Source organism: Lycorma delicatula, chromosome 7 (genome assembly GCF_047948215.1).
Source record: "Lycorma delicatula isolate Av1 chromosome 7, ASM4794821v1, whole genome shotgun sequence".
Taxonomy (NCBI): Eukaryota; Metazoa; Arthropoda; class Insecta; order Hemiptera; family Fulgoridae; genus Lycorma; species Lycorma delicatula.
Window position 1 is genome coordinate 57,768,734 of NC_134461.1, and position 16,515 is coordinate 57,785,248.

Sequence of the window (16,515 nt, forward strand, 5' to 3'; positions counted from 1 at the left end):
TATCAAAGGCAGCTTACCTTTAAAAGTTGCTGTTCTCTTCAAACGTCAATAAATATCAACGTAAATAAACAGAGATATTAAACAACAAAATCAAGTTAATAACCGGCAAAGACTTTGCACTTTTAATTTGACAGCTGTTGCACAAATGCATCGCGCATGCGCATTTTATTTATTTATTAACGGCATTAGTAATTTTATTTCAGGATAAACATTATTTTTTTAATAATTATATCTAACATAAGTTTCTTTATTATTACATAGATAATGGTTTAAAATGTAATTTATTCACGGGAATTCAAATGCAGTAACCATTTCTATCAACAATGACAAGCCTAAGAAAGTCACTTAAAGATGTTCACCGCTCCTTTAGGAGAAAAGTGAAACTACAAAGGTAAATTCGCTTTTTTATAAATTTTTTTTACAGATATGCGAACTACTAAAAATATTTTTTTCTAATGTACTGAAGATTATTTTTATTCACTATCCCTGAAGAAATTGGTCTCTCAACTTGGTTTAATGTCAAATAGTCACTGGTAGTATTATTCTATGAAATATTGCAACAGTGTTGAGGGATTGTTGCAGATGACTATACAGAATTCTTAAAATAACAGATCTTTGCAACAGGATGTAATTTATTTTGAATTCTGTTTTATGATTATAATAAAAAATTATCCCCAATTATAATAAATGTAACAGTTGGTAGACATTAACAGAAGAAAGGTTCACTAAACTTTAAATATGGCGACCGACAGTAAGAAGGTTAAATCTTCCAAAGGAAAACAGTTAACAAACGATGAAATTTATTCTGGATTTCAACTGTTACGTAATGAGCAACGACATCTGGCTGGAAAACTATCCGAAATGGAACTGGATTTAAACGAACATAAGTTAGTATTAAACATAAAAAAATATCTAACCTATTTCATCATGTGCTATATTTTCTTGATGTATTAATTTCTTTCTGTTTCGCAATTAAACTTATATCCTTTTTGTATAAAAGGTATTATTAAAAATTAAATTCATTCATGAATTTTTAGTGAAGGAATGTTCTGTTCGAAATTTGTTGCATTTGAACAGGTTTCATGCAAGTTTATGCAGAATAACAATCTGCTATAATTAAGAGTTGATTCAACAATATTTTATCCCTCCTGGTGATTTTAATACATGTGAAGTTTGGTTTTATACAAATGAGACCATGAAGATCTTTCCATTCTACCTTTAGGTTTTTCTATTCTGTGATAGAAGTATTGTTCAGTATGCAGCAATTAAATATAGTTCTATTACCAAATGAATAATTAACTGTTATTTTATGCCATACATGTATTGTCTCTTACTTGTTAAAAGATTTTGTTTGTAACATCCAAATGTTACAAAGTGGTATCTTTCCACAGTATTTTTGTAGTGTAACTACATAGTACGTACATAGCAAATGTTTCTCGACTTTTATTTGTGTTTAAATTTGTCTATCATTTACATTATTTGGGGTAGTTACTGAATTAATTACCCCATCTTTTATGAATATTAATGTTGTAACAATAATGAACATTTTTGTAAGAATTTACTTGAAAACATAATGAGAATATTAAGGTTTTTCCATAATTGTGTATTCTCAAAACTAGTAAATTAATTTAGAGCTACAAATTAAAAAAATGTTATGTTTTAAAATTTGTTTTTTCTATAATATGTTTCAATTGCAGGATAGTAATAGATACATTGAAAGATTTGGATGGTGATCGCAAGTGTTTCAGAATGGTTGGAGGAGTTCTTTGTGAAAAAACTGTTAAAGATGTTCTTCCAAGTTTAATAACAAATCGTGACCAGGTAATAACAGTTTCCTTACTATTTAGTTTTTGTAAAAGTTTTTATTGCAGTTGATAGAAGAAAAAAGCTGTAAGCATGTTCCAACTTCTTCCCCAGTTGATTGTCACATCCTTTTAACAAATATAATGACAAGTTACTTCTGTCATTAGTTTCATGTCTGCTGTAGGTTTGTACAAAATATGAGTGACTTATAATGTACAATTTTACAGTTATGTGAAAAAATTATTTCTTAGTGTTGTTCTTATCAATAAACACATTAAAATTAAAATGATTATTTCCAGTGTACTAGTCATATACAGAATTGTTTATATATTTGTAGCTCATTAAAGTGCAAATTAGTATTATTCTATTAAATGTTCTTGATTGTATGTAATTATTTTATTGTCAGTTTTATCACATAGATTGTATAACTGATTTCAGGTAACTGAAAACTGATTTCAGATAATCCCAATAGAAACTATAAATTTAGCTTAAAAATATTAAATCATGACCAAAATTAAATTTCTTTAAGTCAGATTTACAATTTTGTTAGGAATTAAAAAATAAGTTTTTAAGTAAGACTTTATTTAAGCCAATTTCACTGACAGAACAAACTAAACTTACTGTGAAATCTTTATTGCATTCATCTATTTAAAGAATTATTAGCTTCCATTAGGATTTTAATTCATTTGTTTGTGAAATTTATTATCTTTGCTTATTATTTTATTTTTCTGTACTAATTGACTTAGTGAATTTTATCTAACTTACAAGTTGAAAGTTTCAATTTTATCTTCCTTACAGTTTTAATTTTTTTTTCTGATAAATTTTACATGGACTTGTATGATTATCAATCCCTTAGTTCATGGTGGATTTGAGAATGTGTTAGCAATTGTACTGTGGCGTTTATTTATCCATGCATCAACTGTACTTGACTTAACCAGTGTCAGTTGTTTAAATGTTGTATTGATTGAAAGTTGTCACCTGTTGTTCCAGGATTATTACAGTTATTTTCATTTATACCTCAGTCAGTTAATTCTACAGTGGTTCACTTAGGCATGATTTTTTTTTTTATTAGTGAATAAATTTTCATTTATTATTTATTACTAATTGTTTCTAACCTTGAGTCCTGCCAGTTAAAGAAATACTTAAACAGCTATTTCCATTGGTTAACAATGGAGGTTATAACTTTTAGGGCTGAAATCATGTATTTTAGCACATTTGGGGGTATTCAGAAGTGACCTTTTTCTGTGCATTAGAATTCCCTATAACCATTTGACTATGTAAATTAACAAATATACCTACTAATCAGTACAGTTTATCAATATATGTAACCATTAGATTTTTGTAGTAGGTTGTCGTTTATTGATTACACTCCATGGTGGATATAATGATTTTTATTGTTGTCTTATATATGAAACTAATATTTACATAGTAGTTTGTCATATCAGTATAATAATCATAGTATTGTATTTGAAAGTGTAATTATTAACTAAGATAATTCCAAAGTTACTTAGAGAACAATTTTCTTTTCTAAGAATGTTTTTTATCACATTTTGTTACAGACATTAGCCAGTTTAATAATTTATTTTATTCTTTTACAGTTAACAAATGTTATTGAATCATTAACAGAGCAGCTTACAAAGAAAGGTGTAGAAATAAATGAATATAAAGAAAAACATAATATTAGAATTCGTGGTCATGATGATACTAGTTCGTCGTCAAATCAGGATGATGGTGATAAAAAGGCAGATTCGCCAGCTAGAAATGTTATTATGGTTAACCCTATTTAATCAATGATCTTTATTAATTATTAATCACAAGATTTTTTTTATTATTTTGGCTTTAGGTCACTTAGATTCGTGTTCCTAAATTTTTTATTTCCCAACGATTCTATATTTAATTTTCTTTAAAGAGTGTTAAATTATTAACAGACTATCTGTCTTCTTTTTTTTTTTATAAGATAAAATTTGTATTAATGTAATAACTTTAATATATGTATATTAATATTTGTGTTTTTGAAATCTGTAATATAGTGTAAGCTTGTAACTAACAGATATAATTTTAAATAATTTTATTAAGTATATGCCTTTTTTGTAGTATTTATTCACAGTATTTGGTAATTCCAACATAAATTACATGTAAACTAACTACTTATAAGCACATCTTATAAAAAAGTGAAATATCCCAGAATGTACTGAATAAAGTAATCATCAGCAGTACTTAATGGTTCATTGCAGAGTATTTTATTGTATAACCTAATTTAAATTTAAGAAAGTTTTTTTTATCAATATATCCAATTTAATTCTATTGCTATTAATATAATTAACCTCATGTAAAGTTTTCTACTCGCGTCATGTTTATTTTCTACCAAAGAAACAAAACTGTCACAATTATTTTTGGTTAGAAACACTAGTTAAATTAAAAGAATACCAAAATACTCCTCTTCTTTAAAAATTGTAACTGTTTAAAAACAGTTAAAAATTATAACAGTTATAAACAAGTGTTTCATTATAATTATTTTTTTTTACTTAAAATCAATTGTAGAAAATTGAAGATTTAATTTCCTATTGAGTATGAAAACTTAATATTTTTTTATGAAGTAATAATATGTTGGGAAGAGAATTGCAGTAGTCTTTACAATTTCAGAAGATTATAGAGACAAATTTGATGTAATTTAAACGTTATAATTTAAACTTTTATTTTATGTTGAAACTAATATTTATTTTTTTATAGTTAAAACTTATATTTTTTAAATAAAATCATTATTAGCTCCCTAAATGTCTTCTCATACTACTTATTACATATTAATCACTTCCGAATTATAAAAATTTCTGAATTAATATTATATTTCGTACTTTTTTTCTAATAAAATATTGCATAGACTTACATGATTAGCAATTCCTTAGTTCTTGGTGCATTTAAGAATGTGTTAGCAATTATACTGTTTATTTTTTCATACATCAACTGCACTTGGCTTAAGTGTCAATTGTTTAAATATTAATGATTAAAAGTTGTGCATTTGTTGTTGTTCCAGGATTATTACAAAGTTATTTTGCATATTGTATTATTTATGTATTACTTATTTTTATAATATTAATATTTCAATTGATTTTTTTTCTAAACAAACCAAATCTCTATATGCTTACTGAAAATTATAAAAAAACGATTGCAAAATAAATAGCAAACAAATGTTCTTTACAAGATGTTGAACTAGTAATATTAATTATGATAATTTTATTAAGTTTTAATTTAACAAGATTATGATATATTAAAAAACTGAATAAACTAAAATTTAAATGCAATTGAAAAAAAAACAGTCTAAAATCTTACAAATTATGTAAACAGTACTGTCAATTTAGTTTCAGTAATGTAGATGTATTTTCAGTTATTGCCCTCAGTTTTATATCTTTGGAGAAACTGACATTTAAATTGAGGTTTGTGTGTATTAAGAAAATATTTTTTCCATTATTGTAAAGTTGAAATTTTTAATAAATTGTAACAGGAAAGTATAAATTTCCAAGTCTCTAGCACAAGTATTACAAAAAAGTTTGTAATACTTTTTTTTTAGTATTAATTGTTAATTCTGTTATTTATATTTAATGAAATGTATGTAAAGATTTTCCATTAACTGATATATCTTTTGTCATTCTTCACTGACTGATGTGATAAAATATTTTTTTTTAATGCCTTAATCAAGTTACTAATTTTTTTTATTTTATTGCTAGTATTTATAATATTTAGACTTTTGTTTTTTATCTCATAAACCTGTAAGAAATAGTCTTAATAAAGTGTAGCAATTTTTAATAATAAATTTCTTCCCTTTTTATTTGATATCTTTTCATTTTTTTATCCTTATTTTAAAAAGATTATTCCAAATAAAAGGAAATTTTAATGTATTTTTAAATGTTATTGTTATAGCCCAGGGTATAAGTCAAATATCATTTTGGAGGGTCTTTACTTTGCAGATAGTCTTCAAATTATTTACATTTATCTTTGTATCAATAAATAATTTATTGTTTACTTCAAGTTACTGTCGTTAACAGCAGACTTAACCCACTATTACAAACGCTATTGTTAAATTTATAGTATACATTTTTAAGAGCACATAGAGACCAAATTGTCTAGCTTTGTAAAGAGATACTTTTATTTAATTTTAATGTGATTCATTCCTTACTTTTTTTATTTTTTATGTAACCTGTTTAATGATTAGCATAAAAAAATATATAAATTATTCATTTAAGATAAAGATGTAGAATTTTAGAATAAGAATAGGGATGCAGAATGTAATTATGATGTAAGTAGAAAGTTAAGACATTTAAAAGAAAATTTCTCATTCAGCTTGTACATTTATCTTGCAGAGCATGGTAGTTAGAATTGGAGAATGATTTAGAAAAATGAGTTAATGAAAACTTACAAGCAGCTATATTATTGCAAGTTTTCTATTAAAAATATATCCCAATAAACAGGAAAGTTTTTTTGTTGTATCTGTTGATGTGAATTGATATGAGTCATGTTGTAAATGATTTAGTTGTTCCCAAGATTAACAAACACGCTATGCTAGGTACACTTGGGAAGTGAAGAATTGGGTGGTTTTCAATAGGCTTTGTTGATAAGCCTAATGCTGTTCATCGGCATGTCAAGCCTATCAAAATATCACACGGTATTCAGCCATTAAAAGCAACATCATTATATTGACATTAATGATTATTGGTTCTATCTTTCCTCCAGTAAAAATTGGTGTAGGTAGTGTAAAATAACTTTAGGATAATCTTTAAATTAAATTACTTAATAAAATATATATTAGCGAGTTAAATAATTTTTCATAGCAAATTAGTAAGTCTTATTTTTCTTAAAATATATATTGCTAAATTGCATTTTCTATAATGTTTCTTTTAAATAAACTACTAATTATAAAACTTGAATTTAGTAAATTAAAATTTAAAAAATAATGATATGAAACAACATATTTATAATTATTGGTTCAGGAAATCTCAACTTGTACCCTGGGATTTACTGGTTTTTAATTCTGACTGTTGTGCATCCCTGTGATTTACTACGGTTTTTTTTTTTTTTAGTTTTGATTGTTGTATCTTAAAGAGCAGCTAGCTATCTTGTATGTTAAATAACCAATTAAAATTTTACTCCCATTTAATCGAATTTCTTTTTGTTTTATTTTTTCATTTTGAAATTTTAAATTAAGGTGGATAAGCTCTTTTTTTTATATAATTTTTTTTTGTTTGTTTGATTAGAAGCTTTCATAAAGGGATAATTTTTTTTAAAAAACCAGCCATTATAGTGACTAACTTAGGATTTTCCAAATAAGTATTAAAAAAATCTTATTTTGTCATATTTCTTTTGTACTTGGCCTTGATTTTTCTTTGCATCATGACTGTATTGTGTGGTGCTTTTGTATAGAAATATGTATATAAACGCTGATAAAATTAACACTGGCAAAATAAAAGATTAATAATAAAAATGTATTTATTAGTTTACAATTAAATGTAATATTTTAAAAAAATGGATAAAAAGTTTTCTATTAAATTTTTTTGTTAACAGATTTTTTTTAAACCTATAGCTTACATTTTATACTTCTATATATAAAAGTATACTTTATTTAAGATATATTAACACCTCTATACATTTTTTATTTCTACTTCATAAAATTGCCCAATTAGCGCAAAGTGCAAACAAAAAAGCATCTTAATAGTTTTTCTACCTAAAGTAAAAGTGTGTTTTTCTAGACGCACTTCTTTTTCTGATTAAATATTTAAAAATTTCTCTGCTTGCCCATGGACCAGAAAGAGGACAATACTAGCAAAAGATTTTGCTGAATTACTGCTCACCAAGTTAGCAAGTTGCTGTATTCTGTGAAGATTTTCAAATTTAAAACAACTCAACAGGAGCATTTGATTTTATAACAAATTTCTATAGAAAACTTTCTTTTATGGATTGTTGCATTACTGTGTATGTTTTAATTACATAATGGAAGTTTTAATATTAATTATAAATTTTCCATGGTTTTTTTTTATGTATTTTATTTGCAATAACAAAAAAAATAGAGATGTTTAAAAATGTAATATCTATTATTCAGTATTGTTTATATCTAATTTATAGTAATTTTTGTATTTTAATGGATGTTTATATGAAAATGTTTTATGTTTTGTCGGTAATTTTGGTAAACGTACTAGTATTTTTTTTAAATATTCTACAGTTTCAAATATTAAAGTGTGTAGATACAGTAATTGTATTCTGTATTTAAACAACATATTGTCAAGCATAGCACTTGTGAATTATTATATTTATATTTCAATGTATGTAAATAATTACATTATTAAGTGTGTAGAAGAGTTAGTATTTTTATTTATATGAATTATTAGATTACTAGATAGTAAAAGCAATGCAATATCTAGTGAAAAAAAGAGTTTATTTTCATTTTGAATATTTTTAATTTTTTCCAGATGCATACATACACATTTTATTTATATATATATATATATATATATATATATGAAAAAATGCTGGTGAAATTTTAATTTGTGAGAAATTGCTCATCCACTTATTACAAAAAATTCTTATTTTCTACCTAGTAAACAATTAAAACATACTTTTAGAATGGTAAAATTTCCAGCATCATGTATTTGTTATAATAAATTAAGAATTTGATTACCGCTGTTGTAACGTTACTTGCTCTAATCTATTATGAAGTATGTACTTTTACTTTATTGGATAGTTTTCTCTTTCAGAGACCGTACAAGAATGTTGATTTTGTCATTGGACACCCAGTATGAAAAAATAATTTTGTTGATACTTTATAAAAATGTTCATACCATCCGAAGTCTTTATTTAAATACAATTTTGAATTTCCTTGACACGCAGTTTTAAAATAGTGTTGTACTTTCTTAATTTATTTAAAATTTATGTTGTCTTTTTATATTTCATTATAATTAAATTATATGAAAAAAAATTAATAAATAGTTTTTTTTACTACTTTGTGTGGTGTATTTCTAATATTCCTGTGTTTTGTAATTCACTTCCAATAATAGCAGGAAGTTCTTATTTCAACATGTGTGCTCATCACCAAATGGTCTGATTTTAGTGATTTCTTTTCAACCCACACTTTAATTGAAAATAAAAAAAATCTGATGTAGATACTACATGACTTCCTTGTACACCTATTAAATTGCATATATACATTTTTTTGCTGCGCTTCATTTAAACTTATTTCATTTGAAAGTGAGATATGATCCTCCAATTCTTTAATAAAGTGTACAGTTACACTATTGCTAAAATATTAGTTTTTATTAACCTGAAATATTAGGATAGAGTGTAAAAGTCCCCTTATTACTGTTTAAATAAATGTAAGTCATATGTAACTAATATTATGTTTTTTAAAATTATTATGATGTAACCATCAACAAAATGAGAACAAAAACAATCACATGTTTCACCAAATCTGATGTGGACACCACATGACTTACTTTACCCCTACTGCATATACACATTTTTTTAGAATGAAAGTACATAAAATTTGCAATTAATGATATTTGTTCAATTTTTTTTTTATTGTTATTATTGAATTTCTATTGTAAAAATTTGTTTACAATCAGAGGTAATTATTAATAAATCAATATATTTTAAGTTAAAAAAATGTATTTGAAGTCTGATTTGAACCAGTGTACCTTCCCCTTGTAAGATCCAAATATATAATTAAAATTTCATTTGGCTATAACTCTGGAACCAGTGAAAATAAGTACCACATGATACTGCAGTTAAGAAAAAGTCCAAAACCCCAAGAATTTGGACTTTTTGGAGATTTTTGGTCAAGTTGATTGCAGTCAAAAGGGGAGGTGCAGAACTAGATGTTGCAACAATCCTAAATCCAAGTTATGCTAGATACATCTGTATGCATATGTACAGATGTCATGCTGAAACTAGTCAAAATGGATATTTCTACTGAAATCTGAAAACCGTAATTTTTTGTTATCACAATACTTTACTTAATACAAGGAAGTAAAAAATCGTGAAAGCAAGTTTAAACTGAAGAAAATTAAGTTAGAAATTTGAGAACCTTATTTTTAAAAACAAACCAGGAAAATAAAATCAGGTCTTATGAAAAATTTCACAATTCTTTTATTTTTCAAAGCTAGACATATCCTAAGAAATCTCTCTGAAAATTTCTAAATATTGTTTGATAACTAAAATTTGCAACCCTAAAAGATTAAATTAAAACAAAAACTGTGTGAACAGTTATAAAAGATTGAAGCGAATTTTGAAATAAAACAGAACAGATAAATTTTCCTAAAGTACAAAAGGACTCAGCTTATCCTCTGTTCATGTACCAGAAGAATAATGCCAGAATGCATTTTGTAGAATTGTAGAGTGGCATGCAAATTAATCCAAACACAAATGTTACATAATAGAAAGTAATTTTATTTAGAAAATAAATACCTGTACAATTTGTGAATATTTAGATATTAATATGTCCTTTATTCTTAAATCACTACACTACTTGGCATTGATTGAAAAAATGGATGATATTTTTTTTTATTTCTTCATGAAGCCATACCGATATTGTTCCACAAAATATGGTCAATTTTTGTGGTAAATTTCACTTTTGAGTTATTTTTTACTATTGCCCTAGATGTTTATTGCATTGAATATGGGAAGTTTCAGAAAATAAAATAAAACACATAAAATGTTTTTTTTCACTTTAATGTTTAATTATTCAAAAAAATTGTCCACTTATGTCAGTATGACATGGTACCAAATGTTGTTGGAACACTTTATTGCCTTGTGAGAATTTGAAGTTTTCCTTGTTGAAGTTATCTCATAACCCTTCACTTCATAATCTTGATATATCCATCACTTTCAACATGCCATCTGCTGGAAGTAATGAACAATGATGGCCTTCAAATGTGAAACAATCCCAAAACATTATTTTTTTGTGGATGTTTAACTGATTGTTCAATATGAGCTAGTGATGTATTTTCAATTGATGCTTTTCTAACATATGCTTTAACCATGCTTAACTGTGCTTTGATGCACAAGAGCCTATTTTGCATATTGCTGCTATAAGTCCACAGCAGATAATTTTGGATCAAGTTTACTTTTCCTCACTAATAACAGATCCTTTGTTAGGAAAGTTTATCTTTTAAAGATAGCCAGGTGAAAAGGAACCATTTTCTTTAAATTATTTTAAAATAGTATTCTCTGTTTTTAATCCAATACCACACTCAGAAGCTAATTTGTTGTGTCATACTGGTATTTTCAGAAAGGGAAACAATTTTCGAGTGCTTTCTTGTAGTTCTATTATTATATATTCAAGACATTATGTATACATATTATTGTATATGAAAATCCAATTTTAAAAAAAAATGAAATAAACTTTTACAAAACACTATAACAAAAATTGCTAAATAACCTCGCATTACACAGACAAATTGTAAAATGGTTGTGATCAATCAGTGTAATCACAACATAGAAATTAACAAAAAATTCCTGTATTCACATTAATTTGCATTCTATTGCATTGTCATTTTGGGTCCTGAAAAGGTTATAGTTGGTTTTATAATTCACGTTAAACTACAAATAAGATTTCACTATTATTTTTTTAGTGGTTTATTCTTATATTTACTTACCCTAACTTAATATTAAAAGTATCTCTATAGATAATTAAATATTAATATTACCTGAATAAGAAAACTGGTATGAAAATAAATAATACACAAAAGTGAATAGTTTTATTTAGGAAAAGGAATAAAACAAGGTGCTATCTATCCATTGTTGTATAATACCTTCTGAAAAACTAATAAAAAATGCTGGAAAATAATAAAAGGAATACGAGGAAGGATTGGAGAAAAGAAAAGAAAATTTTTATGTTAGAAAAAAATAAATTAGAATAATAAATAATAAGCCAGAGAACATTATCAAAAAGAAGGAAAAATTTAACAAGTAAAATAGTAAGGATGCTTTAATAGAAGCACATTAATTTAAGTTTGTAAAAGTGAAAAGGTAATAAAAACTACAATATTAGAATGTGTTTGGCAATTAGATTTAGGAAACATGCTATAAAGAAGTAAGTTAAGTTTTTTGTACCTTATAACAGTGTTACATAATTATGATTTCAAACTGGCATCTTCTTTCATTAAGCAGATTAAAATAAGACTTGTTGCTAAACTGCAACTTGGCTTAAAAGCCAATGTCAGCTACTGATATTTTAAAATATCTGAAAATTCTTTGTGTCAAGGTACAGTAACTAAACATATTAAACATTTATAAAAATAGAGTATCAACAATTGTGAGTATTGACTATCCAAGCGCTTTTGGATTATTCCTCCATTATCAGGGATTACTTAATATATAATTTTTATAAACGGGAATTAAAATGAAAATAAAATTAAATATTATTATGTTCATAACAGTTGATTGTCAATAGTTATAAAATTTAACAGAAATTTTAATAATAATAATAAAATTGATGTTGATATACATAGAAAAACAACCAAACAAGACACTGTAATATATTTTAACTCTTTTCATCTGTGGTTTTTCATGAAAAAATGACATCTTTTAATTCATTGATTTACAGAGCAGTAAAATACTTAAAACACAATAATATAAAACTAAAGAATAAAATAAATAACAATAAACATATCAAATTAAATAACAATTACAATGCAAACTTAATAGATAAATTATATACCAAAATAAAATACACATAAATAACAAATAATAATACTATAGAATACTCTAAAATAGATTATAATAAGTTAATAAAATATTAAAAACAGAATATACAACTAATAATAAAGCAATAGATTACATAAATAATAAGGATCCTTCTAAAACAATAAAATATCATAACAAATGTGATCTAGAAAAACAAGGAGTATATAGTCTTAAATGTGAAAATTGTGATTTGAAATATACTGGTGTGACAAATCTCAATTAGATTTAAAGAACATATCAATTGCATAAATAAAAATAATAAAGATCAGTCTAATTTTGCTAAACTCATTATAAAGAATGGACATAATTATAAACCAAACGAATTTTTTGAAATATTGGAATACACTAATAACATTCATAAAACTAGTATATTGGAGAAATTTCATGAATAATAATAATAATAAACTTATAAATGAGCAAATCAGATTTGATAATGATATTTTATTTAAGAAAATTATACAATATATTAATTACTAGGTTGGCTAACTGATTCAGTTTGTACTGCATAACAGTTGTAAACATTTTACTGACAAGACGTTTTTCTTTTAACATTGACTTATTTTAACTATTAACAATCAACTGTTAACATAATAATTTTTAATTTTATTTTCATTCTAATTACCATTTATAAAAATTTTTATGCACGATGCCAGATGTTAAGAAAATTGAATATATTGGATATGTTTTGGCCAGATCTCTGCTCTGATCATTTTCTCATATAGTACTTCGGAATGTGAGTAGAGTGATTCTTGATCACTAAATTTCTTTATGTATATTTAAAAAAAAAGAGAATTTCTGTAATTCTAGTTTACTATATGTAAAATGATAAAGAAATTAAACAAAAAATTAATATCAGAATAAAAAGTTATAGAGCGCAATTATCTGCGAAAAATTATCTATTTTCCTATAATTTTTTTCCTTCCTCTTAAGGATGTTTGGAGTTATCATCTGATAAATTTAAATGATTACTGTCAGTGTTAATAAATAAACTAGCAAATATTATATTGTTGTTATTTTCCAGTGCTGAATAAGAACTATATTTGTTACAGTTGATAAAAAGCAATTCAGTAACCCCATTGCTGAATATTTTATTTCCCATCTCTTAAGAGATGCGTCTATAAAACAGTTGAGGTGTAATAGGCATCAGTAAAAGTTATTTTCGATGACAGTAATAATAAATTTCTTGAACAGTAATAATGTTCACTACATCTAATACTTGGGATAAACAGACAGAATGTATCAACTAGCAAGGTCTATGTTGCTTATATTTTGATAAGTTTAAAATACTGATGTATAATGGTATATTGAGCTTAGTGAAGAAGTTGCGGAAAAACTTTCACTTTCCTTTGTAAACTTGGCACTTGCTTATTCTTGAGAGCAACTGTGCAATAATAATGTTTTATTAGATAAAATTAATTATCTTATGAATTCATAAAAAAAAAAAAAAAATGTGATAAAGTACAAAATAAAATTAAATAACAATGTTTCTTGCTTACTATTGCAGTCTATCAGCAGAGTTACTATAAAATACACTAGAAGGTTGTAATTAAATTCTGTAATGGAGTAACTCTTTTTCATATCAGATCAACTTAATTTGTTTATAGCACCACTTTGAATGAATGTTTACTCAGTAACTTCAACATTTACAAAGAAAAAAATTACTTTTTTATTGTTTAATTTATTAATCATGAATTTTCAAAAATCTATAATCAATCTTATTAAAAGTGGTTATTTGATGGAAGTCCTGTATAAAAAAAAGCAAGAACAATAGTCATGCCCAATATTGTTTTGGTTCAACAAAAATATTTAATGATCTTTACTTTATTAAGAGCAGGTTATTAATACAAATATAATACAGGTTATAAGAATACAAAACCAAACATCTCTTTTTGTTAGTCAGTAATTAATGTTTTCCAGAATTGGTTACGGCCTGAGGCCATAATATGAAGCCTAGTAGCTGAAGTACAATGAACAATTTCCACCATCATAAACAGTATTGGTAAAATTCCAATTCATAATTTATGAAGATGGTTATCTACATCATAAATTCAGGGTAGTTTACTGACGTATATATTTGTAAATAGAAAAATCCTTATATTTAACAAAAATACTATAACTGGTACAATATTATTTTATTATAAATGATGTTCCTAATGTTTTGATATTAAAAAAATATCTTATATCATGTCATATATATTTTACTTACCTTACAAACATACAGAGCTCAGTCTCTTGATTACAAACAATTGCAAAGGAATTTTCCCTAATGGATTTATTTCATCATCATAAAACTTAATCAGCATGTGTTTTAGAGTTTAATAAGAAAATTACATTCAATGATGTTTTCATTTTATCATTAAAATTAATTTACCCTACCATTTAAGGGCAATACTTTTTTTGCATTGTTTCTCAACAAGTAGTGATACATTAATTTCTTACTTTACAATAATTGTCAGTGTTTCTAACAATTGTAATACATTTAAACACATTAGGTACAAGAGGCACCAGTCAGAATTCTTTGACAGTAATAATTTTCAGTTTATTACTCTAAAGAAGAGTAAGTATATGTGTTACTATGATGAACAGAGCAAATGTATCACTGTTAAGATTGAATGTAAAATTATATTATTGTGATCTTTATAGACTGATGTCCAGTGCCATATTTGGCAATGAAGAGTGATTTCCAAAGGATTTTCTATTTGTTTCACTCAATAGTAGACAACTCTAACTACAAATGTAAAGGTTATTAGAACAGTCACCAAATTCATAATGATCTTCTTGTAACAGAAATATTAGCATTCACACCAAATTAAAATTATTTTAATAATAAAATTTAATCATTAAATATTCATTTACCAAAATATACATATATTTTTATGACAATAATAATAATAACATATATATAATTATATATTATATAATTTATATTAGGTATTTATATTATTATTAGGTATCATTCTATTTTATTTTATTAATTCTGTTTTTGGGTTGATTGGATTAATATAATTTATATAGTGCAGAGGAATATGATTCCTGAAAGGATTAATTTTAGAAAAATAATTATATATATTTATCTGTTGTTTAATGTTAAATAAAACTCATGCTGACAATTGTGTATCGGTTTTCACTTCCTTCACTAATTGAATTAAAAATATTAATAATAATTTCTATTATTAGTAAATAAAAATATGCTCAAAATTGTTAGTCTGCAAAATTTTTGCTATCCGCTTTAATAATTTCTGCTATATCTCATCTTTTTATCAACTGATTAGAACAAATGAACTCATACACAATAACAGGTTTAGCGTTTTGTCTAATAAAACATAATTCTATAAAACTAACATTTTGAAGCTATTAATGATTAAAAAATTTAAATAGCTGCAATGTTGTTCATTTTAAAAGTAAAATTTTCAAACTTTTTTCCTAAGTAAAAGATGTTGTTTGTTACATTTACATCAAATTTCATTAGAATATTTCAGTCTGTTCTTAACATACAGATTGTTATTTAAAAAAACACAAAATGGCAGAGGGAAAATGAAGCAAGATAAATTATTTGTCCACAAACTTTTTTGTTTATTTTGATTTCCTGAATCAGCCCGTTAAGTCTGATCAATACTTTCTGTGATACTCAGGGCACATTCTCATGAGGGTGATTTAAGATAGTGAACAATCTCCAATGATTGTACCCAATCATCTCTACTAAGCTGGGTCGAGCCCTAAGAAGATACTACCATGAAATTAAACAATTTAAAGACATAGGAAGAAAATTTCTTCCTAACAATTTAACCAGCATTCAACAGATAGCAATTAATTCAAAGTGCACAATTTAAAAAAAAAAATTAAATCAAACGATATGAATAGATATGTTTACAGAACTAATATAAGTAATGTATTTGATACTAATATCTTATAATGCTTAAAAAATTAATTGAGTTCATATTAATTATATCAATATTGATAGAATGTTTAAAAACACATGTCAATACA

The 16,515-nt window shown here is 25.0% G+C and overlaps 1 protein-coding gene across 1 annotated transcript; it reads left to right on the forward strand.

Annotated features, from left to right (window-relative positions):
• The first annotated feature begins 707 nt into the window (after positions 1-707).
• Pfdn2 (prefoldin 2) lies at positions 708-8,787 on the forward strand. Its single transcript, XM_075372249.1, has 3 exons — positions 708-887; positions 1,698-1,821; positions 3,402-8,787. The coding sequence occupies exons 1-3, from the start codon at positions 739-741 to the stop codon at positions 3,588-3,590; spliced, it is 462 nt and encodes a 153-aa protein (XP_075228364.1). The 5' UTR covers positions 708-738; the 3' UTR covers positions 3,591-8,787.
• Positions 8,788-16,515: the final 7,728 nt, after the last annotated feature.

Excerpts from the sequence above, each read along its gene's own strand:
- Pfdn2 (XM_075372249.1), top strand. The coding sequence starts at position 739 with ATGGCGACCGACAGTAAGAAGGTTAAATCTTCCAAAGGAAAACAGTTA. Across the intron at positions 888-1,697 it reads CTGGATTTAAACGAACATAA|GATAGTAATAGATACATTGA; the intron begins GTTAGTATTAAA and ends TTTCAATTGCAG. Across the intron at positions 1,822-3,401 it reads TAATAACAAATCGTGACCAG|TTAACAAATGTTATTGAATC; the intron begins GTAATAACAGTT and ends ATTCTTTTACAG.